This window comes from Emydura macquarii, unplaced genomic scaffold (genome assembly GCF_026122565.2).
Source record: "Emydura macquarii macquarii isolate MOO-44397 ecotype Brisbane River unplaced genomic scaffold, CSIRO-AGI_Emac_v2 contig_1483, whole genome shotgun sequence".
Lineage (NCBI taxonomy): Eukaryota > Metazoa > Chordata > Testudines > Chelidae > Emydura > Emydura macquarii.
In genome coordinates this window covers 966586-989516 of record NW_027131620.1, presented here as the reverse complement: position 1 = coordinate 989516, position 22931 = coordinate 966586, and the positions used below count along the sequence as shown (strand labels likewise).

The 22931-nt window shown below is 42.9% G+C and overlaps 1 protein-coding gene across 2 annotated transcripts in view; it reads right to left on the bottom strand.

The window, feature by feature from the left end:
- CTNNBL1 (catenin beta like 1) overlaps positions 1 to 22418 on the bottom strand; it is an 80542-nt gene extending 58124 nt beyond the window's left edge. The window contains exons 1-4 of one of the 2 annotated variants that reach the window (XM_067553943.1): positions 22261 to 22418; positions 8770 to 8958; positions 6499 to 6605; positions 4029 to 4168 (exon numbers count right to left, since the gene is read on the bottom strand). In XM_067553943.1, the coding sequence (XP_067410044.1) occupies positions 4029 to 4168; positions 6499 to 6605; positions 8770 to 8958; positions 22261 to 22290 (466 nt within the window). In that variant the 5' untranslated portion in view covers positions 22291 to 22418. The remainder of the gene's footprint in view (positions 1 to 4028; positions 4169 to 6498; positions 6606 to 8769; positions 8959 to 22260) is intronic. The other variant, XM_067553942.1, reaches the window with a different exon arrangement.
- Between the last annotated feature and the right edge of the window lie 513 nt (positions 22419 to 22931).

Here is a 22931-nt window from a genome sequence, read left to right as displayed (position 1 = left end):
ATCCTGAAGGATCTCTTTAAAATCTATAGGCTAACAGACGAGTCATCCGGTTCTTCCATTTGTGTGTTTGCTTATGCACACAAGTAAGAACGGAAATGGTGTATTTTTATATAGTTATTTAATAAGGTTACAGTCCTGACTTAACCAGACCCTGAAATTCTGTAATAAGACTGCCATTGCATTCCCAAGTCAAACTGCTACGTCAAGGCACTGCAGAATTCTCAGATCAGTATATGATACGGCCTACTTCACATGCAGCAGCACTCATCCCAGGGTGTGTCTACAGCGTAGGAAAGATGTGATTTTGGCACAGGTAGGCATACCTGCACTAGCTTTAATCTAGTTGGCGTGGGTAACAATAGCACTGTAGACGAGGTGGAATGGACCTCAGCTTGCTAAGCGACCAAGCCCAAGCTGGCGGGTAAATATGCACTTTGGTTGCTAGCCCTTGCTGAAGCTATGCCACCATATCTACACTACTGCTGTTACCCATGCTAGCTAGACTGAGGCTAGCATCAGTATACCTACCCGTGATACGATCGCACCTTCACTTGGGGTGTAGGCCTACCCTTAGTGAGGGGAGACTACCTCCTCTCCATGCAGATTTAGGGGTAGGTTTCTGGAGCCTTGGCTTTCCATTTACATTTGCAATTGCAGACAGAAAGCAAGCAGAAGTGCAACTACTTATACTTGGGCCCACAATTAGTTTTGCTGATGCAAAAATACAGGTCCAAGTTACGCTCGAAAAACATCAAAGTCAGCTCTCTGCTCACCCGAACATATACATTATTAAGTGCTTAAGTGACTTAGGAGCCCAAGACCCACTGAAAGCCAATGACAGGTTCCTAAGTCACTTTTAAAAGGGTCACTCTTACATTTACTGCTAAAGACAACCCCAAATTGCTAATGCTAGACACTGAAATCCTCCAGTCACAGAAGAAATGCAACATGGGCACATGCAGAATGGTTTTCCCCAGGCTACCCTGTGATTGTGCAGCAATCACGCTAGGGGCAGGAGGTAATTCAGTCTTCATGGCACTTCCATCCATGGAGCCTTTTCTGAGCCTGCAGGATGCCAGTTGTGCAGGCGAGTTCAGGACAAAGGAAAAGGCTTCTCTCTGCTCTCCTGACTTTTGCTAATTTAAGTCACAGCCTGGTCATTATCTTTCACTCAACATTTTTTGCACTAATTCAGTAAAACAGCTGCCTAAGCAGATCCCCTGGGATTTGTCCCCTCACCTCTCCACCCCCTCCCCTGCACTAGCCCCCCTCAAGGCACTAACCTACATCAAGTGTGGAGAACTCGTTGTTCAGCATTCCCTTTGAGGAAATTGTTTTAAAACCTTATCCCTTTTAGTTTTAGGAAAGTCACCAGGAGACTTGAATAAAGAGCCCTATTTCCTGTATGTCTAGGAGCTTCATTTCAATAGCTTTTGCATTTTTTGCTTGAGCAATAACTTAGCATTAACGAGAGGTGTTACTATAGCCTAAGGTCTGCTTCCAACACATCTGAAAAGAATTCTACAAGCCTGTAACAAGAAATACGTTTTCTCCCAGGTTTACAACTCACAGGCCAAATTTCTGCCCCCAAACTAATTGACAAACAAGTTTTGACTCCATTAAAAAAAGGGAGGGGGAGTTAGCAGTGGAAATACTGACAAGTCCTCAACAAGAGTGATCCCAGGACACCGTTTTTTATGGCTGAAAGGACAAAACAAGCTGTGTTCCCATACACGCCAGCTCTTAAGGTCACTGTGAACTAGCCCTCTGATCTCAGTCAGAATCCCCATAGTTATGTTTTCCCTGAGAATGACAAATTCAAGATAACTTTTTGGTGCTGTGCACACTGTACACAGAAAGCCTGAGGTCTCTGGTGAAAGTATAAAATATTAAACCATGATGTCCATGAAACTGGTTATGCATGGTAGGCGTTTCCAGCTGTACAATAGTAAATTGTTAACAACCATATATACTTGAGAATAATTTCTAGTATAGATCACAGATAAGACAAGCACCAGTGTTGGCTGTTTTGAAGAGATCAGCATTCTGCCAGACCAAGGTTATGTTAGATGTAAGTCAAAATAGTCAACCCTGTAAAGAGTGCTCTCTATTGAAAACTGCAATGTAATGAGATTTTTAAAATATGCTTTTATAACAATCACTATATCTATCTGTAAAGATTGCATCGCTATTTCTTTAAAATAAAGCGTCTTAAATGCAAGAAAAAAATGCTAAAAAAGGAACCTGATAGCCTTAAGCCTAATGATAATAAATATTTAGTATTTTTACAGCACTTTTAACCTAGAAATCTCAAAGGTCCTAGGAAAAGGGGTCAGGCATGATCATCTGCTTTTTCACAAATGGAAAAAAGGAGGCAGAGAGATTTTAAGTGACTTGTCCAAAGTTGCACAGTGAGCCAATGGATGAAATCCTTGGTCTTATTTCCCAAACCAGCACCCTATCCATTGGACCATGTTGCCTCATTAATTCACTAATGCTGGTTCAAACACAGCACACGCTGCCTCCCTCTGGAAGGGACGAGGGGGCAAGCCATCACATGATTTTCAATGTATGTCAAACTTGCCATTTTTAAAAAGAATGAATAGAATTTTACAGCCACTTTGAAAGTCTCTGCCTCTCATGCACATCACTGGTAAGCCAAGTATCTTGTGTCAGTCTGCTTCTAAGCTGAAGGTCAGGTGTCATGGCAGCAAAAGGTATTAATGCAGTTATGGTGCTTTCGTTCAGGATAGGCAAACCACTGGTATACAGCAGAAATGGTCAAAACTGGTAGAATCTTTGGGGAACAAAGACTGGAATACAGTAGAATCTCAAAGGTACGAACACCTCGGAAACGGAGGTTGTTCGTAACTCTGAAATGTTCATAACCCTGAATAAAACATAATGATACAGCACCCTGCAGTCAGTGTCTTCCAGCTGAGGCTGGGAGAGATCTCTGCAAATAGGGCACCTGGCAGCACTGCCTGGTTTGCAAGCAGCTCCCTGCCCTATTCCTGTTTCTTGCCTTTGAGCTGAACTGGGGGGGCCTGCCCCCACCCTTGGCGCCACAAGCCCCAGCCCTCAGCCACTTCTCCCCAGGGCTCGCTCTGCTCTGTGCACTGCCCACTGCACTCCAGAGGCAGCATGTGGCAAGGGTCTGATGCCAGCCCACTGCCAGTGCTCCTCCCTTCTCTGCCCCATGCATTTCCAGAGGTGCAGCCACAGGCAAGCTGGGTCACATCGATGCACAGGCTGTGGCTCTTTAAAATTCCTCCGGAGCGCAGCCTCTGGTCTTTCTGGGCTCCTGTCCCCCTCCTGAGGGGGCAGGGGGTGCTTCTGCTCTGCATGCTCCTCAGGCTGCCCTAGGCTGGCAGCAGGGGCTCACAGCAGTGCCTGTGAACCTCAGGGTCTTCACCTTCTACCTGCAAGTGGCTGCCCCTCCCTCACATGGCAAGTGGAATTGGGGACAGGACACCCAGATGTGCCGACCTTTAAGATGCAATAGGAGCACAGTATAGTATTTGCTTTCCCCACCCTCCCTTCCTTGCTGCCTGATTGCTTACTTTCAAATGATGTTCAGTTGACTGGTCAGTTCGTAACTCCAGTGTTCATATCTTTGAGATTCTACTGTAAACAGCATGAATGGTTGCATGCTAGCATTCAGGTGCCATGTAGTCAGCAGCATTTGTAAAGGGAAGTGCACTGCATGCTTGTCTGTAGTTAGACCTCCACTTACACGAGTACCCAAACAAACCCTTTAAAAATGAAATTAAGGCTAATTACTCAAAATGAGATGAAGGGTACATTAATGGTTAGGCACGGAAAAATAAGGATATTGAAATATTCAGGAGAGAGAGTAGTAGAGTACAGAAGGGTTTCAGGTGAGCAAAAGAGGATGGAAATTTAGAGTGATGGGAGGAAAGAGAAAAAAATATCTAGCAGTCTATGTGAAAGTGGAACCCAAGATTGCAGAGGTGCCTGCAGAAAGAACACTTCTCCTGTGAGTAAGGTTAACAATGAAAGGATATCTGTATTATCGTGTCCAAGCAGCCCAAGGAGAGACTGTACAGCATTCAGCTCCACCAATAGGTGGTAAAGATCTGGCATGGTCGCAACCACATGCATTTCCTGAATGATGTCATTTAAATCCAGCTCAGACTCCATGAACCTGTGGACAGAGGCAGGGCAAAACTAGTCATTGGAAATACAAGTGCATCAACTATCCTCACAGTGGAACACCAGCCTTCCCAATACTGAACAAAACAGCCACACAATCCACCAGCCAAGCTCCATTCATCCAGGCATCACACTGCCGTGACATTTCCAATCCATTCTGCTCACATCATCACAAAGTCAGTCACTGGATTCAGAACTTACTGCAAACAGTTTGTCCCTCATTTTGTCATATCATTGCACACGGACCCCTAAAGCATTTTATGATGTGGCATTCCATTCCTCTCTAATGTCGATATTTCCGTTTAAAAGAGTAAGTGTGCAGGCTAGTTTAGCTGTTTAACTAAATTATAAAGCTATGGAACTGCAGAAAAAAAAGATTGATTGGGTGAAATTGTACATATTCATGTAACTGCATATAACAAGATGTCTGGATCCTGCATAGAGAATTCTTCTGCTGACTCATCTTGATGTTGGACTGTGTGGGTTATATTAGCTCCAGTAAAGTATAAGAGGACTTGTGTGTCTGTCTGAGACAGGGAGAACTAGGTGCAGGGACAGAGACCTAGCACCGACCAAGCTTAAGAGAAAACAGGCTGAAGGTTTACTTTTCAAATGTAAGTTAAATAAAGGCAATACCCAGGAAAGGGGCAAGTTTGGACCAGACCCAGCATCCCTGTACTGGTGCAAGAAAGGGGTGCGGGGAGGGGGTGCCATTTGCTTACACTGAACTTCCCTCCTACTACTTCAGATTCAGAAAGAAGCGTTTAGTAAATTGGCCCTGCTGAACTGAGTTTTCTGACTTTAAGCAAGCTCTGACCTTCAGAAAGGATTGCCCTGGGGTATTAGATAGAGATTCCAAGGCGTGTGACTCACCAGTTGGGAGAAAGGGTCAAGCTAGAGGGCAAAACATGCAGACTTGCAAAAGGGTGATTGATTCAGCCTGACAAGTCACAGAATATTTCTTTTGCTTCATACTATCAGAACTCCCTCCCGCCTTAACTGTGGAAGAGCATGTATCAGCAACAACTGGCAATGTTCAGGACTGCTAGAAAAGCAGCAGAAACTAATGAGTAGTGACTGCTGTCACAGACACACAAAGATTTCAATACAAGAGTCTCAGACGAACTGTGGGAGGGAGCTCCCTGTGTTTAACCTACTGCAATTCTGAGAACAAGCCTTCATAACAAGTCAGGTCCATCAACAAATTTGAATCACTCATTTTGCTCAGTGTAGAGTTTTCTGAAAGTTCCCATGATGTGAAGAATGATTATTCCCTTCACAAACAAACTGTCAGATGCACTTGGTAGTACAGTTACACCCAGAACAGCCAAAATAATAAATACAAATTATGAAAAAATTGATCCATTTGGAAGAAGACACCCTTAAATTCACTGTCATCCTTTTACTTTCTGAAACACTCACCCGTTACATTTATTGGGTTAACAGAATCCTCTTTAGACTTTGGGGCTGCGGAGGGGAAGGGGCAAGGTTAGGAGCCATGGAAAGGAAAGTGCATCAAAGTGGAGAAGCTGAGGGGAACAATAAGGAGAGATTGGGAAAAAAGAGGGGACAAGGAAAAGCCAAATCCGAAATTTAAAAAAAGCTTTGAGAAGAACATTTTAGAGGGATAGCAGTATTATAGGATGGGAGCCTGAGAATACTGACAGACACAATACAACATCAGTAGAGATAGGAAAGTGAAGAATAGGAAGGGGGAGAGAGAAACAAAGGAAACAATACATTTTGCAGAAAGTTTGCTTGAAAGCATTCTGTAAAACTAGGATAATGATGATTTGGATGTTCTAGCCAAAGTCCATCTGACTTTCCTGGCAACAGATGACAAGACTGTCTTCTCCTATGGGAGCAGCTGGATACCCAGCACTTTTGGAAACTAGGTCATTTTTAAGTGCCTAAAAAAAGACATTGGGAAGCCTAACTTTAAGCCCCTTTTTTTAAATCTTTGCCCAAAAATAGAATACAAACAAACCAGAAATTTTAAATGGCAGGTTTTAATAATCTAAGGTATTAGTAGTAACACAGCAAGGAATTTAATGTATTTTTAAATAAAATTCAATTTTCCTCCTTTTCTCACAACATAGCCACTAACAGCACGAGCCTCAGCAGCGCCAACGTTTTAACTAAAAATGTTAATTTCAAATACAATTTACAGGCCATACCTGACAGCAACTGCCTTTAGTCAGGTGATCTTTCACACAAATGGATGTGGAACTGCGGCTATAAAACTGAGAGATTAATTTTGGGCTCAAGCATAGGAGGGAGGCTAGTAGTGGGTGAGACAGAGGACACTGCACATGGCCTTACTTTTCTGGATTGTCTGGGAACTTGATCCGCAGCTCTTGGTTTTTGTAAGACCTCTTCTCAAAGGTAAGAATCATCTTCTTCACCGAACTTTCATCCAAAGGCTCATCCTGGCCAAACAAAACAAATATTGCTTAGCCCACAGAAATGGATGCAACAGCAACCTTGCAAAAAGTAAGAATAACCAACAAGCTGAGTTTTATGGGACCAGATCCAGTCCTGGATACACCTGTGATATAATAAACAGTAACCAGGAGCAAATGGCAATCAGAAAAGGAAGCTTACCAGAAGTCTGACTGCAGAAGACTGACATAGCCCAAGTGCGAGCCACATTTTCAGATTAAGGAAAAAAATGTTTCCATGAGACCCATACAGATCATCTGCATAAACGAGTGCATCTACTCAGTAAATTTAAAAAGCTACTTAATGACACCAACACAAACTAAGTTACCAAGCAGGGGTCTTAGATTCTAAAGAGATTTTTAAGTTTTAGCACCTTGGGCTAAAATGTAAAAGACTGCCCGGATGATAGTCTTGTGGCTAGAGACTGGGAACTTGCACAGTACATTAACGTGATTCCCAAGATTCTAGCCAATCATCTGGGCTTTTGCCTTCATCCGTTCAGCCTCTAACTCAAACACTCAGGAAATCCTACATTATCTTCCTCAATAATCTACCACAGCAGCAGTGGCAACAGCTCAACATCAGAAAGTAGAGGAAGATTTCAGAGATGAATGCCAGAAATGCTGCACACAAAGGACAAGGATATTTTACAAATCCACATGACTCTGCAGTGGCAAATGTCACTTGTTTTTCAGCAAACACAACATAGGCTGCAGGAAGTAAAAATCTCCTGGATATACAGCAATCCATGTGTCACATTTATAAAGTGATCTTTTCCCTGCCCCTTAACAGAAGGGCCAGTCCCGCACTGGATTTCTGTCTCCAAGAATTGAAATCATTTATCCTTGATAGCTGTGTGACAGATATGGCAATTTTCTACAATATCCTTGAAAGACCTTATTGTATTAAGCCTGTATTATTGCAGGCTGGGATTGTATGTAACCTCTCTAGTGGGGAGATGTAAGAACTGGCAGTATGGACAATAAGGGGTAAGTGGATTTCCAGGGGAATCCCTAGGGACAGGTTAATGCAAATTCCCCAACTCCGGTTATGCAAAATCCCAGCCTTTGAAGCTATGCCTTAAGAAGAGGGCTATTGTCTGCTGAGTACCTGTTACAAAAGGCCAATATCAAAGGCCCAAACTGTATAAAGAAAGGACTGAACTGCTTAGCCTTTGTTCTGGTTCTAGCTCTAAGGCAGGTGAACTTGAAACCATGTGGAAAACCCAGCTGTGGATTTTGAAGGACTACAATCTACCAGAGCCACAGGCTGGAGTTGGTGTAACCTTTGATTATAACTTCTTAGACATGCTAAAAAGTTTTTGTTTTTCTCAGTAATGTTTTTACTTTAAAAATAAATGTGCTTGTTTACAAGGAGCATACGTGTGGGTAATACACTGGTCATAGTCCGCAGAGAGAAAGTACAGTGCAGGCACTGGCCATCAGGCAGACCGGCTTGCCAGGGATATCACAGTGTAGTACAGGGAATCATGCAGCATTAAAACTCCAGATCAAAAGGAAATGAGATGCAGGTCTCCGCCCAGGAGAAGTGACAACAAGGATCCAAAACCCTTTAAGTGAGTGTGTTTGGTAGACCAAGGAGGAGGAAAACAGGTGCAATTGCCCTGAAACTGTAACAAGCTGCTACCCTAATCCTGTGGCCCAACTCCTTCCTCTTAGAGAAGAATGTTTGCTTCTTTGCTGCTCATACAGAGCTGGCAAGAAAGGGAGAGTGGGTGGGTGAATCTATCTGGCTGAGGGTATGGATGAAACAATAGCCTTGTGATGTCCCGAGCCCCAAGAAATGAAAATGACCAGTTAGTTTCATCATCCAAGTAGAGTGAAATGTAAATCCTAGGCAAATGATTTAGTCATTCATTTTCATATTTTCCATTGTTAAAATGGTTAAGGAAACATTCTCTTTTTTCCTCCAAATATCTGTCCTGCATAGAGTACAATGACAAGTACAATTCGAAATATCAATAGGATTTTTAAATTGAGAGTGTCCTTTTTAAAGCAAGGGCAGTTTTGGCCCCAGCCAACCTTCAAGCAATCCTTTTTTTTCTCATCATGTGTGGTGGAAAAGGCTCTGATTTGAAGAGAGCTGACTACTTCTCAGGGAGCCCATTCCCACAGAACACTGGAGATTTACCTCCTCTTCCTCCTCTTCTCCCTCTTTGTCAACTATCTGAAGAAGTTTCTTTTTCTCATCATCAGTTTCTTCCACTGCAGCAGCTTCCTCTTCCCGGTGCCGACTGCGCTCCCGTGCACTGGCTTGTTTCCGCCGTGCTTTGATATCCTCATCTTCATCATCCCGGGGTCTTTTTGTCCCTCTGTTGGGCTGAGGTAAGAGAAAGAGGGGGAAATAAAGTGATCAAATCAAGAACTTTTGCCTCTCTCGTATCTCAGAGCCCCAATGACAAAGCTTGTTTATTTTAAGCTCATCTTAAATGAATTAGATTTTTACATTTGCTTACAATACTATCACCAACTTGGAAAATGGGAAGGGAGATTAATTTAGTGATGTTTAATGCCATATAAATAGATGAATGGTACCAGTAAGAGCTGTCAGCCTTCCTCCCTAGACTGGTTCATGAACATTAATCAGGACATCACATCTGTATCACGCAAAACCCCTGGAACTTCAAACCTGAACATGTTTTGGTGGCAAGTTGACTAGGCAATGGTTTTGTGAAGCAGACACATTTTCACTGGGGACCTAGGACTTATACCACTTGTGAGCCAACTCTCAGATGACCCCAGGGTCTACAGGTCAATTCACTGAACTGTCCAATACTGCACCCTCATCCTCTGACTCACCTAGGTTAAGACCCAATTCTGAATAATTTTCCATACCCAAAACCCACCTTGAAGACTGGGGGCGTTTTGGATGCCCAATTACTGCAGAATCAGGCTCGTCACTGCACATCCAGGACAGCATTATGTCTGTATACCGCAGTTCAACAGAGGCAGGACATGAAAGTTTGGCAAGTCCATGTGAATAGAACATTTCCTTGCAACTGCCTGTTATTTTCACTCATGGTTCCCATTCACTGGGCAAAATTAAAGGGAACCTACAAAGAAAAAAAAAAGGGCACTGTGTTTTCTCTTCTTCAGCATGGGCAGAGAAAGCCTGAAAGGGCTTGGGTTTGGGATTCTAAGAAAAAAAAATCTACTTCCCTCCCTCAGAGACAAGAATGTTAAGTCTTGGCTCCCCTGCCTTTTGCTGGAGGACAAGGGAGATGGAAAGGGAGCAGTCTCAGCCCTGTATTGAAGGGACAGCAGCTGATTCTTTCAAAAACATCTTTTCTGCCAACTGTTTAACAGGTGTCTGTGTAAAGCAGGTATTCATTCAAAAAACCTAGCTATAAATTCCTCCCCTCTGCCAGCTACTCAGGTTTTGGTTCCATGATATTTGTGATATAACCATCCTAGTAGTCTATCTTTCAGCCATAGTTTTCACCTAATTTCTATTGTACAAAGTAAATCTCTTTTCTGAAAAATCCTCTTTGGCCTTCTTCAGACATCAAAAACACAACTCTTTCCTCTGTTGGTCCTTTATCTACAATCTCAAAATCACAGCCCACACCAACGAACATAGCAGCTACCGTTTCACTGTAATCAGGACTCTTCCTGACCTTGAGGACAGAGAATTAAAAAAAAAAAATCAGCCTTGGAGAAGAAACAAAGTGAAAGTGTCAGTCTCTCCTCAGGTCCCATAAGAAAATAGGCTTCAAGTGGGTGTTTGCAGTTCCCAGCATGTTGGGAAGTTTAGCCCCCGGGAGGCACTAATTCTTTCAGGCTCATAAGGCAAGACCTGCTGTGATTTTGATTAAAATGAGCATATTGCTACAGACCAGCTAAGACACTGTCTCTCACCGCAAAATCTGAGGAGCATTTCATTTATTTTCATAGATTCCACAGAGTTTAAGGCCAGAAGAGACCATCACATCATCTAGTCTGACCTCTTGTATATCACAGGTCATTCCATTTCACCCAGACACCCTATATGGAGCCCAATGACTTTAGTAGCCAAAGCATTTCACTCCTCAGAAGACTAAACTGTTGTGTTCACAGGCAGAGAACAGGGGACACCGAGGTGCACCAATGCCCGAGGCCCAATGATAATGAATTGTTTAGGTGAGATACCTACAAAATCCTAGCAGGGAAACCACACTCACAGCTGCAGAGAAAGGCCAAACAAACCAAAAACATACCAACATCCCAGCCAATGTGATCTGGTGGGAGGGGCACCTTCCCCACACCAAATCTGGCAACCAGTCTGACCCTGAACATGTAAGAAAGATACACCAGCCAGGCATCAAAGAAAAAGGATTCTTGTACCACCTCAGAGCACTGCACGCCCATCCAGTTTCCCATCTCCAACTATGGCCAATATTTGATGCTTCAGAGGAAAGCAATAACCCAGAATGCATCTAGCCAATTGTGCATCTAGGAAGGGAGTAGTTGGGGGGATCCTTCCTGACCCTTGCAGGCGAGTGGGATGAGATGAAGCATGATATTTGAGTATAGTCACTGTCTCCATGTAGAGCTGCAAATGTTATGAGCATATTAAGGACAATGTACACAATGTACCCTGTTCTCTCCAAGGCCCAAGTAGGACAGAGATAAACAGGGGAATTCATAGGATCCAAGGCCAGAAGGGACTTCCATGACCATCCACCCCCTCTCCCCCCCACCCACCCACATCCACACACAGGCCACAGAATTTCTCCCAGAAGCAGGATTAAAGCATATATTTTAGAAAGATAACTAATTTCACCTTAGACTCCAAGCAATGGTGAATCCACCATCTCCCCGATAAGCTGCTCCAATATTTAGTTTCCCTTGCTAATTTATTTTTTTAATTAAATTAAAGACTGGCAACTGAAATCTTGCCTGTCCACATTATGCAAAAAAGACTGGAAGTTGTGACCATGCGCAAAGTGCAAATGGAACAGCAGGCTCAACGTATTTTTTAATGGACATAAAAGTAGCATAGTTAGGGGCACTGTGCTGTGGAAGATGCCACCTCTGGGAGGAGACATACAATTAAGGTTCTAAGCACATATAATCATGAGAAATGGCTTGGCACTTTTGGTAAGAATATGAGTGCTAAGTCCTGGTCTCCTGCCAGATTCAGTCAAACTTGGTTAAATTAACTATATTCTGTCTAAATTTTCCCTGCTGTTTCAACTGAGTATGGTATACTTCTTATCCCAAGACATTAGCACTTGTCTTGTGCAGTTCTACTGCTGAGGTCCATTCCAGAAATAGCTGTATTTCAGTGCCTGGTGAAGTAATGTATGTGCAGACTGTTTGCAAAACACTTCAGGATCCTTTGGACTGAAAAATGCTATTTATTTATAGAAAGTGTGCTCCTTATATGCCTTCTAGGCACATTAACAACTCAAAACATCCCACAGATCAACTTCCAAAACACACTGTCTGCAGCAATCAGGGAAAAGCACTGGTAAACACACATGCGTTCCACGCTGCCCTGAATGGCAGACCATGCTCCTGGTCCACAAACAGTGATTTCCAGAAACAAGGATGTTCTGCTGACTCCAACCTTCCACCCTTCAAAGTTCAAACCTAAAAACTGTGAGGAGAAACAGCTTAGGTCATCCCAAATGTCCTGCTAAGATTATTTCCACTGGAAACATGGACCTCAATTAGTGCTACAAAAGCCATGAAAGAGTTAAAGAAAAACCAAGCATTTTCCTTGGATATTCCCTGTGTATCCAGGCAGTTTCCAACCCTACACTCAAGGTTCTCATTTCTCTCCCCCTCTTACTTTTTAAATTAAAAAGCAATGAGACCATAGCTATAATGAAGGGCAAATGGTTTGTCGGATGCAAACTAATGTACCATAGTAAGAGGCTACATCACCAGAACGAATTCTAAATTAAAACTGCACCATGGAACCAACTCCATTTCCTCTGAGCATGCAATCTATATTATCAGCATTTACAATCTGTTTCGACCTCAATTATACTATCTTTTTTTGAGAGGAGGGGGTCTTCTCTAATATGTAATAACAGTCATTATGATAAATTATGAAAATGCCTGGAGTGTAATTATTAATGCCACCAACACATTTACAACAGAATGTAATTGAATTCTCAGACAAACTTTGTTAAGCAGGAGTTAAGGTTTAGCGGAAGATAAACAAGAAAAGAGACGCTTACAAGAACACTGCATTTATCAAACAAGCATAATGAATAACCCAATAAGTTCAGGGTTACGATAAAATGTTGGATTTCTACACACACACCATCATCATCTTAAAAGTTTTTCTCAAAACTATGTGGCATGGCTTGTCTGTTTTAACATTTTTAAATGCTTATGACAGAATGTGTGGGAGTGAGCAGAACATTTCATACCAGTCTTATACAACACAAGGTAGTGAGCCTTGGGGGCGGGGCCAGCAAGCTTGCATATAACCTACGTTTTTAAGAGCCTACATTTCCATATGCCCCGTTCTAGCTGTGCTCATTTTCACAGTCCTAACCTGTGATGTCAACTACTCAAGAAACACTTTCTAATCCTAACACAGGGATCTGCAGAACTTAAGTATGCAACAATATGGAATTTAATATTTATATTGCTGTAGTGCCTTGAGGCCTCAATCAAGTCAAAGCCCTATTGTGCCAGGCACTGTACAAACACGCAGTAAATGACACTTCCTGCCCCAGGGAGCTAACAATCCAAAACTGAGTTGACAAGATGGATGAGGTAATATCTTTAATTGAACTAACTTCTGCTGGCAAGAGAGACAAGCTGTCAAGCTTACGCAGAGCTCTTCTTCAGGTCTGGGAAACATACGCAGAGCATCACAGCTAAAGGTGGAACAGGCTGCTTAGTATAAGAAGTTACCACATATTTCAAGGGACACACTGAGTGCATTTCCCAGATCTGCGTAAGCTCAAATGCTTGTCCCTCTCACCAACAGAAGTTGGTCCAAAAAAAGATATTACCTCACCCACCTTGTCTCTCTGATATCCTGGGATCGACAAGGCTACAACACTGCATAAAATTAAGTTGTACTTTTCGCTTACAGGTACCTGGGTAGATACAAATCTATGATTTTTAAATTTAAAAAAAATCAGATTTATTTAAATCAGACATTGTAAATATATTTTTCTTTTTAAAAATTAACTGATTTACAATTCAATTTGAAATTATGACAAGCTATATTAAAGCCTAAACTAACTATAATATATTTAAATCATTTACATTAAATGAAAATAATATTCAGGCAGTACATTCGCTGCTGAAATTTTAAAGAAAGTCAAACCACTGAACTGGTGGAAGTCACCAGCTAAGCAACAGGAACCAGAGTTTTTTGAAGGGTTAAACCAACTTTTGATAGCAATATTCTGAATCTCTTCTGCAAGTGCAGGGAATACATTCTACATTTCAGTTTATTCAACTAGTTTAAATCAATGACTAGTTCATTTAAGTTGAGGAACCAATGAGGAGTTGAAAAAAAAACAGGATGTTTGTTTTCCTCTTCCGACGTATGAATAAAAATGAGGTGTGAGGATGAGATCTACTAGTTCTAGTCTTGAACAATGTGGTGACCTCTAACTCTCAGTTCAGTTTACTAACTACAGATGACATTTCCTTTGTTTAGTAAATCAGTTTTAAATGCAAAACATATTTTGATAAACCTCTTTCTTACATATCCAGCACATTTAAGGTAGTTCTGACTAATGAAAAATAATTTAAAAAAATTTTTTGTGCATTTTAATTGAATTCCAGTTTCCATCCAAATAGAGCTTGATACATATCACTAGTAAATAAGAAACATGTCATTTCACCATTATCTAACATAATAAAAAAGGAAAAATTAAGGAATGGAATAAATAGCTATATAAATGTATGTAGATACAACGTATCCTCTTGGCTAGGCAAAAGAATTACCAAAATTAGCATAAAGGATATATTTAGTTGCAAATCAACATGTTGTAAGGGTTACCAACCAAGAAGACTCAACATCTCTTTAGGAAAATAACTAAAAAATACAAACACAAAACAAGATTAAAATCAATTATTTAAATTAAGGGTTCCTGTTTTGCTAGTTTAATTTAAATCCTCATTAAAGAGTGATTTAAAATAACTTTGATTTAAATCATTTGGATTTAAATCACTCCACCCTGACAAGTACCCACTTGAATGGATAACTAGCCTCCTGTCTTCCTATACATAAAATCAACATGGTCACAAGCATCCTTTTTTTTTTTTTTAAACTCCTGTCGAAAGCATGCCTGTCCATTACAGCTGAAGAACAGCATGCTGGTATTTAAAGGAAAACCATCATTTTGAAGTATACTTTTAAAACACTGAAGTAGTTTTACTACAACTGCTAGTCTCCTTGCAGAAGTTTGTGGCTTCAACATCACATTTTCTTGTTTTTTAAAAAAATGTTTGTCTCCTCCCTGTTCCTGTGTGACAGATGCAGACCAATGAAAAGAACCAACTGACTACACAGGAGGGCTGTGTGTGAATTTGTGATTTGTTACACTCAAACATTAAACATGACAAAATGTAAAGCTTTAAGATGGCATCTTGGGACAGGAATTTTTTGTTTTCACATGTACACTTAAGGGCTTGCCTACATGAAGAGTTATTCCACAACAGCTATTCCTGATTAACTTAGTGTATGGACGCTCTTATTCCAGAACAGTTAATCCGCTTTAAATTTACACCTTGCCTGTTTCTGGATTAACCTTCATGTGTAGGCAAGACCTAACTCAAGGTCTGTCCTTTGATCCAGTAGCAAAAAAGAAAGAGCTCCTCCTGCGGGTTGGGGAGGTGAGAAAAAATGTGCTCTAAATCAATGAATAATCCTACTAGAGGGGACCTGCTTTGCCTTCCTCCTGGAGCAGGGAATTATCCATCACTAACAAAATGGTGTATCCCACAGAAATCTGGGAACACATTGTTTTAAGCCCCGGCTGCTTCCTCGACAAATCAGGAAGATTTAAAGAAAGCTGGCTAATTTATTTATTTTAATAATACAAAGACACCTGTTTTGCATGATGCAGAGGCAGAGTAACCTTGTTACCTTGGAGCTCAGAATTTATTAAGAAATTTGACAGGAATCTTCTTAAGGGATAGAGCTCTCTGGTGAGCAAATCTTAGCCAGTTGCAACCAGCTTGAAAGAGCCATCAAGGAAAACAATCCATTAGTTGCCAATTTAGAATGACTTCTGAAAGCAAGCCCCAAACCTCCAGCGATCTCTTTCCAATAACCTCTTAATCCTGTTTGCAACACCTGTGTTAAACCAGCCTGCTATCAATCTCACTTCTCATTCCTGTAACTCAAAAGAGAAGCAATTTTAGGAAACGTGGGAGCTAAACATTTAAAAAAAAGAAAAAAGAAAAACCTAAACAAACCAGTATAACAGATATTTCCCCAGAGCTCAGAGTCACACAAGCCAGCGAATACACTTCACCCACATGGATGTAGTTTGAGTCTTAAGGGAGAATGAACCCCTTTCCTCTCCCCTCCCCCACGCTGCGTGCAAAAGTCCCAAAAGGCAGCTTGCTACTGCTTAAGGACACAGACAGGAAAAAGTTGTGAAGCCACAGAAATCTGAAGATTTTTTTCCCCACCCCAGACTGACACTTGCCATGAAAAGCTGGAAAAAAATTAAGGTGATGACCCACTGGTAAATATTTGCAGGTAAGGGGGATAAAAATTGACCATAGCACATCCAATAAGTCATGCAGCTGTTTGCCTTTGTTTCATGCTGGGGAATGATGCAGAGATGAATGAGGATATGACAGTTCCTGAAAGGCTATCCCACAACAAATTAGAAGGCTAGCTTTCAATAGACAGGGCAATCTTGCTGGTAAGCGGCCCATCTCTACCATCAATATCAAGTTAATAACGAAGGCCTATGTGCACAAAGAGGAAGAATGCGCACTGGCAAGAACAGGTTTAAAGGAAGACCCATCCAGCTGCACACTTCCCAATACTTTTCCATCTTGCATGTTCTCAAAGCCTGAAAGTAGAGCAACACCCATTATGCTCAGCAGATCAACCTGAAAGTTCACAAAGAATCACCTCTCACAATGTCAGAGCTGAACTATATCCCAAAATAATTCTGAATTCAAATCAGTAGTTTTGAACCTCCTGCTGATTCTCTCATCAAAAGTTGGGAATTCAGCATAAGACTGGAAGCCAGTGATCAGTTCAATCCTTAGACTCTCTTCTGCGGGTATGTCTACTGATATTAGACACCCATGGCTGGCCCATGCCAGCTGACTCAGACTAAGGTGCTATTTAATTGTGGTGTAGATGTTTGGGCTCAGGCTCTGGACTCTACAAGGTGGAAAGGTCCCATAGATCTGACTGCAGCCTGAACCCACACGTCCATCTTGACCACAATTAAATTGCCCTTTAGTGTGTCAGCTGGCGCAGGCCACCCACAGATTTCTAATTGCAGTATAGACATACCCTGAGTCTGCAAAAAGGAAGCCTGTTACAGTAGTTACTGTGACACACAGATACAACCATTAGACATGCATGTGAGAACCAGCAACTCACTTCACATATGCAAGCAAGTTGTAAGACAGGAGGGACGTGATGCTCATTTCAGTTTTGTATTGTTTTGCTTTGGTTTGTTTCTCTTTGGTCTTTTACAAGTTTTCCAGTCTACAGGAGAGGAAGGAGAATGCACACGGAAAGGCAGACTTCAGGTTCATGTTTCAAGGTCATTATCTTAACATCAGGGCATTCACTCTTGATGAACTGGGCAACAATGAACTTTGCAAGCATTCCAAACAGCATATGATAGCTGGTGCTACTATTATTTTAACCAGAGGAATGACTAGAGTTGAAGTTACTGGGAACAGCCTACAGTTGCAGGAGATGCACTGGGTTAATAAAGCTGTAAGTATTCACAAAGCCCACTGCTTCTCAGCTGTACTAATTGTCTTCAGAGTCACATGCATTCATTACACAGCAAATGTATGGTAAATTATCTATACATGCAGTATATATCATCACGCACCTGCACTAATAGAGACAGATCCAATTGTGAACCAAGCTTAGCAAATTTAACAAGAGCTACAGTTTAAGAAGATAACCGCAGCCAGTGAAGCCCAGCCTTACTTCGTTGATTTCTGCTTTCACTACTTCCTTTTATTTCACAAACATGGTCTATCTAAAACCAAAGCAGTTTGTAATCAGGACATACAGCAGTGAAATCTGCATCTGAGCAGGATTAAAGTCATCTCCCCTCCTGAGACAACTGAAAGAGATGTCTGGAAATAAATGGAGTTGGCTTTGCCCCCTTAATTACCACTGTAATTGGAAACCAGACACAGAGGGTATGGGCACAGCATTTCTGGGCAAAACAGCAGCGATATTTAATCATCAGTTTAGACCATCTGTAACTGTTTTGCAGCAGCACATAAAGTTTATGGATTCCCAAGCTCTGTACAAACAGCCAGGTGCTTGAGTCAGTTTAATTGTATTCTCTGCTGCAAGAGATTTCTTTTCCCATTTTGACCAGCACTTGGTACAGAATTACAGGCACAGTACTTGAAATCTTCCATGCCAAATTTGGCATTGAGGGAGCACAGTTTCTTGATTAAGCAGGGACACAGATTAACTTTTCAGAGAGAAGAGAAATTTGAAACAATATAAGGAAAGCAATTATTATGGTTCGTGATGGGAAATCAGAGAAGACTAAGGGACTTTGCAGAATGGCCACAACAGAACAGGATTCTTATTATGTGACTTATTATTTGTCTGGTGGAGAGAAAGTATAGAAACCCCCAATAACCATGTATTAGGAGGCACCTCTGGAGCAGGGATTATCCAACAATAACAAGATGGTTTATCCCACTAAATCTATTTCCTTTGCTTGAGAATTGATGATTGAGAATTGGTGGACTTTGATCCATTCCAACTTCCGTTTCTATGTTTCAGCTACCAGCCCAAAAATGAAAACTTCCCTTCCCCGCAACCTAGTTTGGTTTCTGCATATTTCCACATAACCATGTTTATTTCTCTGCTTTTCACCCCCCCCCCCCTCCATCCCTGTGTACCTTCTGCCTCCATCTGAAAGTCTGAATTCAGAGACAATTAAAAATCCAACACTCATTCTGAGATGCTGTTATCTAGCACACTGACAAAAGGAACATTTGTGTTCAGGCAAGAGATCAGAAGACCACAAAGTTTGCACACAACCACCTTCAAGTACAAATTCAGTGTTTGACTGAAAGCTGTGGGATATAATAATTTTTAATCATTTTTTTTTTTTAGTAACCACAACTAGAGAACAGGTTGAATGCAATAACAGCAGCCAAATCCATAAGAACTGTGAAAAAGAGAGGATTTCTTCATATACTGCCTCCCAATGATACAGTTAGATTGTCCTTTAAAACTTATCCACACCCCGGAAGTAGAGAGGTCACCTTCCTGGGAAATAGGAATTCAGAACATTTACAGAAATCAGAGATTATATCAAATATTCCTAAACAGGTGTGAGCAAGCCCTCCACTCCCGAGTGGAAGAGAATCAAACAGAGACCTATTTTTCATTTTCAAACAAGAAAAAACTTGAGGGGTAAATCGTCCTTTCCAGGGAGAGCTGTTGAAACAAGCAAAAAATGAAATACAACACAACTTTATATTTTATAACGTTTTACCTACATACAAACTGCACCACAAAATACTTTGAGTTAAATAAAACCAGAGAAAACTGAGAAAGTAAAGACCGGTGAGAAACAAATGTTTTCACTTGGGATTGGAAACTGGATGGAAAGTTGGTAAAGTGGAGAGATACAATAGCAGCAGAGGGAAAGGATCTTGTATCAACAGCAACAAGATTAATACTGACCGTCAGCACAGACAGATGGCTGGATGGATAGGGAGCGGATTGGAAACAAGCGAGATCAGTGAGACAGGTGGAGCAAGTCTACAATGAGTTTTAGAAAGGAAGGATGTGCTGCACTCAATCTGAAAAAATAGGACCCCAGTGGAGCTGTCAAAGGATGAAATCGCACTTAATTGAATATGCGACAAGGTAAGCAGCACTTGCACATTCTGGAGTTTGGAGAGCTGGGATTTGGATGCCAGAGTGAGATGAAGGCATGGAGAAGGAATTAGTATGGGCAGGATCCCTACCACATCATTCCAGAGTAACTCAATCATGTGGAAAGGAAAACACAGAAACTACCTAAAGAAGATTTTTTTCCTCCAACTCAAAGTAACCTACTTCAGAAATGTAAACCCACCCTAAATAATGGACTGCCTATGTCACAGCTAAATAAATAGAGCATATTTACAAGTGCTCCCTCCCATAGAGGCAGGGGGATATACCAAGGTAATAACAAATATCACTTCTAGAAAGTTCTAAGGACTACTGGACTGTCAAAATAAATCTACCTGAATATCTTTTAAAATCGGAGTTTTATGCATATGTATATGTTGGCTAATACATTAAAGTGTATTTTGGTTTCATACTGAACTATATTAGGCAAAGAACTAGTTTGTTCAGGAATGAAACTCCAAGTCTTTAGTAACATGTATGTAAATACCTAAGGAGGGATCACAACATTAAAAATTACCATAAAAGGTCTCATTCAGCTGCCCATAGGACAGTATTCCAGGCTCATTGTGATCAGGGGAAATAAATAGTTTGTGACATCTGACCAGAATGAGTTCAAACATTCTCTGATAAGATTACCATGGTTGTAGGCCAACAAGCAAACAAACTTCATAATAGGCACTACCAAAAAGGAGGGAAACTGGATTCAAAAGGATCTAGATAAAATACAGTCAAAGTGACTTGTGCAATGTCAGGGCTGAGAGGAATGAAGACAGGACTATGAAATCAGCATAGGCTCCTATTCAGGAAAAGGATTTAGGATAACTGTGGACAACAACTTAAAGCCACATTTTCAACAGTTAAAAAAGCGAGAACCATTGGAGATGTCAACAGAGTACAACTCAGTAGAGTGCTGCAGAGAGGTCACCCAACCTACTGGACAGAGCTCGAGGCACCATATTTCAGGAATTAGAAGACACACAAGAGAAAGCAGCATGGGATGTAAAGAGCCAAAGACACAAAATTAGGAAAATTGTATTCATATTTGTTGGAAGAGAGATTAGACACCTTCAACATGTCCACTTCTAAAGCTGAGGGCTATGAGAAGACAGATGAACACTATTCAAGAGGATAACATAGTAGACTCAGAACCAAATGGACACAAACGATACATAGGAAGAGACCTGATGCCAAGGGTATGAGGGAAATTTTATTACTAAGAATAGTTAGTAGGATGATCAGAATAAGTTTTACAAACAAATATCACATTACAAACTCTATCACAGCATATTAGAAATGAAGGATTTTAGAAACCTAATGTTCTTTTCACCATTAATGTTGATAGTTTACTTTTTGCATTTCATTCAGCTGGAATAACAAAATTAGACTTGTTGGTTTCACTTTCCTGTTACAACATTTGAGTGGCAAACACTGCGGAAAATTTAGATAGAGATTATATTTATTGCAATTTCAAAAAAAAGTGTGAAAACATTTCCATTGATCTTATAAGTGTTGTTCCTAAAGTGACCTAACTATGTCCCATTAGCGTGTGGAATAGACCAAAGTTAGACAGACACTGCCCTATGGTCACACACACACACACACAAATATTAGACAGTTAAGAGAAAGGCATGAAGGAGTTATGTAGATCATTCTACCTGCCTGTCATGTGCATATGTCCCATGGTCTGCTTTCATCACAAGACATTACAAACGATATATGTGGGGAAAACAGGCCACTTTTGTGGATCCAAGCACTTCACTAGTTTGCCATGGTCAATGGGAATGTCTCTTAAGGACTGAACACTGGCCTTCCCTGGATAGCCAGACAAGTCACAATTTAAAACAAATGGTGGCACAGAGATGTTTACATTACGTTCTGCTGAAAACAACGATCACTTTGCTCCAAAAAACCACACACACACACACCCTGGAACGAAGACGTTCTATGATAAACCTTCCTTACAAAACCCTGCTTTCATCTCTGACCGCTACCCTTGGCAACTCTCCCTACGGTCAGCGTGACCTCAGAGTCACGGGCCCGGCAGGCAGAAGATCTGTTGAGCCAATTGACCCCGCGTGTAAACCCAGGTAGCTACACAAAAGCGAACCTGGCCACTCCTCTGGGGCGGGGGTTCTCACGCTGGAAGACGCCGCGGGCCACTTCCCGGCGACCACGACGTGTCCCTGGGCTGCCACTTGTATCACCTGAACTGCGGTGGCGTCTGCAAGACACCCCGGCCCGGTACCATGGTGACCCCGGGGCGCAGGGGGAGAAGCAGGGCCCCACCCCCGCGCTCCGCCCCGAGACGGGGGCAGGGAATCTCGGTCGGGCCCCAGCTGCTGGGGAAGTCACAGCCGCAGCTCTCCAGCCCCCAGCCAGCACGGGCCCCGCCAGAGCCAGGCCCAGGCCCAGGCCCCCGCCCCGAGCAGGCTGCACGGACAGCCGAGCCGAGCCCCGCCCCGCACACAGGCGAGCCCCTGGCCCAGCCCCACCGACTGCCCCCCATTGCCCGGGCACCTCGGGGCGGGGCAGGCGTTGTGCCCCATCCTTTCCCCCGCCCCCCCTCACCTGGTAGCTGAGCAGCTCGCCCACGTCCATGGCCCCCGCACCGCGGTCCCGGTCCCCTCCAACTGTCGCAAAACCCGAGCGGCGGATAGCCTCCCACCACCCCGCTGCCGTAAAGCGCGGCCCAAAGAGCGACTCCCCCTCGGGGCCAGCCGCGGGAGCCTCGCTCCCGTCCTGCGCCAGATGGCCACGCTGCCGTAAAGCGCGACGGGGGCGGGGCGTCACCCTGCCGGGGCACGAATCACGTGCTCTCTCGAACGCTGCCCTTCCTGCTGGGCGGGGGGAGGGGCTCGTTGGTGATACCGGCCCCCCCCAGCACCACGAGGCGGGGCTGGAACTGGGGGTGCCGGGGGCCGCTGCCCCCCCACGTGGTTTCCGTTCTCTCCAGGGGTTGCTCAGCCCCTCCCCCCTGACACACACACACACACACACACTCTCCCCGCCCCCCCCCCCCGCCTTGCACGGGGCCAGGCACGTGCGGCCCGCCCAGCGGGGGCCCCCCCACACCCCAGGAGCTAAGGGGGCGCTGCTGGGGCAGCCTGTGGCTCAGGCGGCTCGGGCCGGCTCGGCTCGGCGGTGTGTGCGGGGCCCAGGCGCCCTGCAGACACGTGACGGGGGTGCCCCCCCCCCCCCCCCGAGCGGGGCAGGCAGGCAGCAGGGCCCGGGTGACGGGG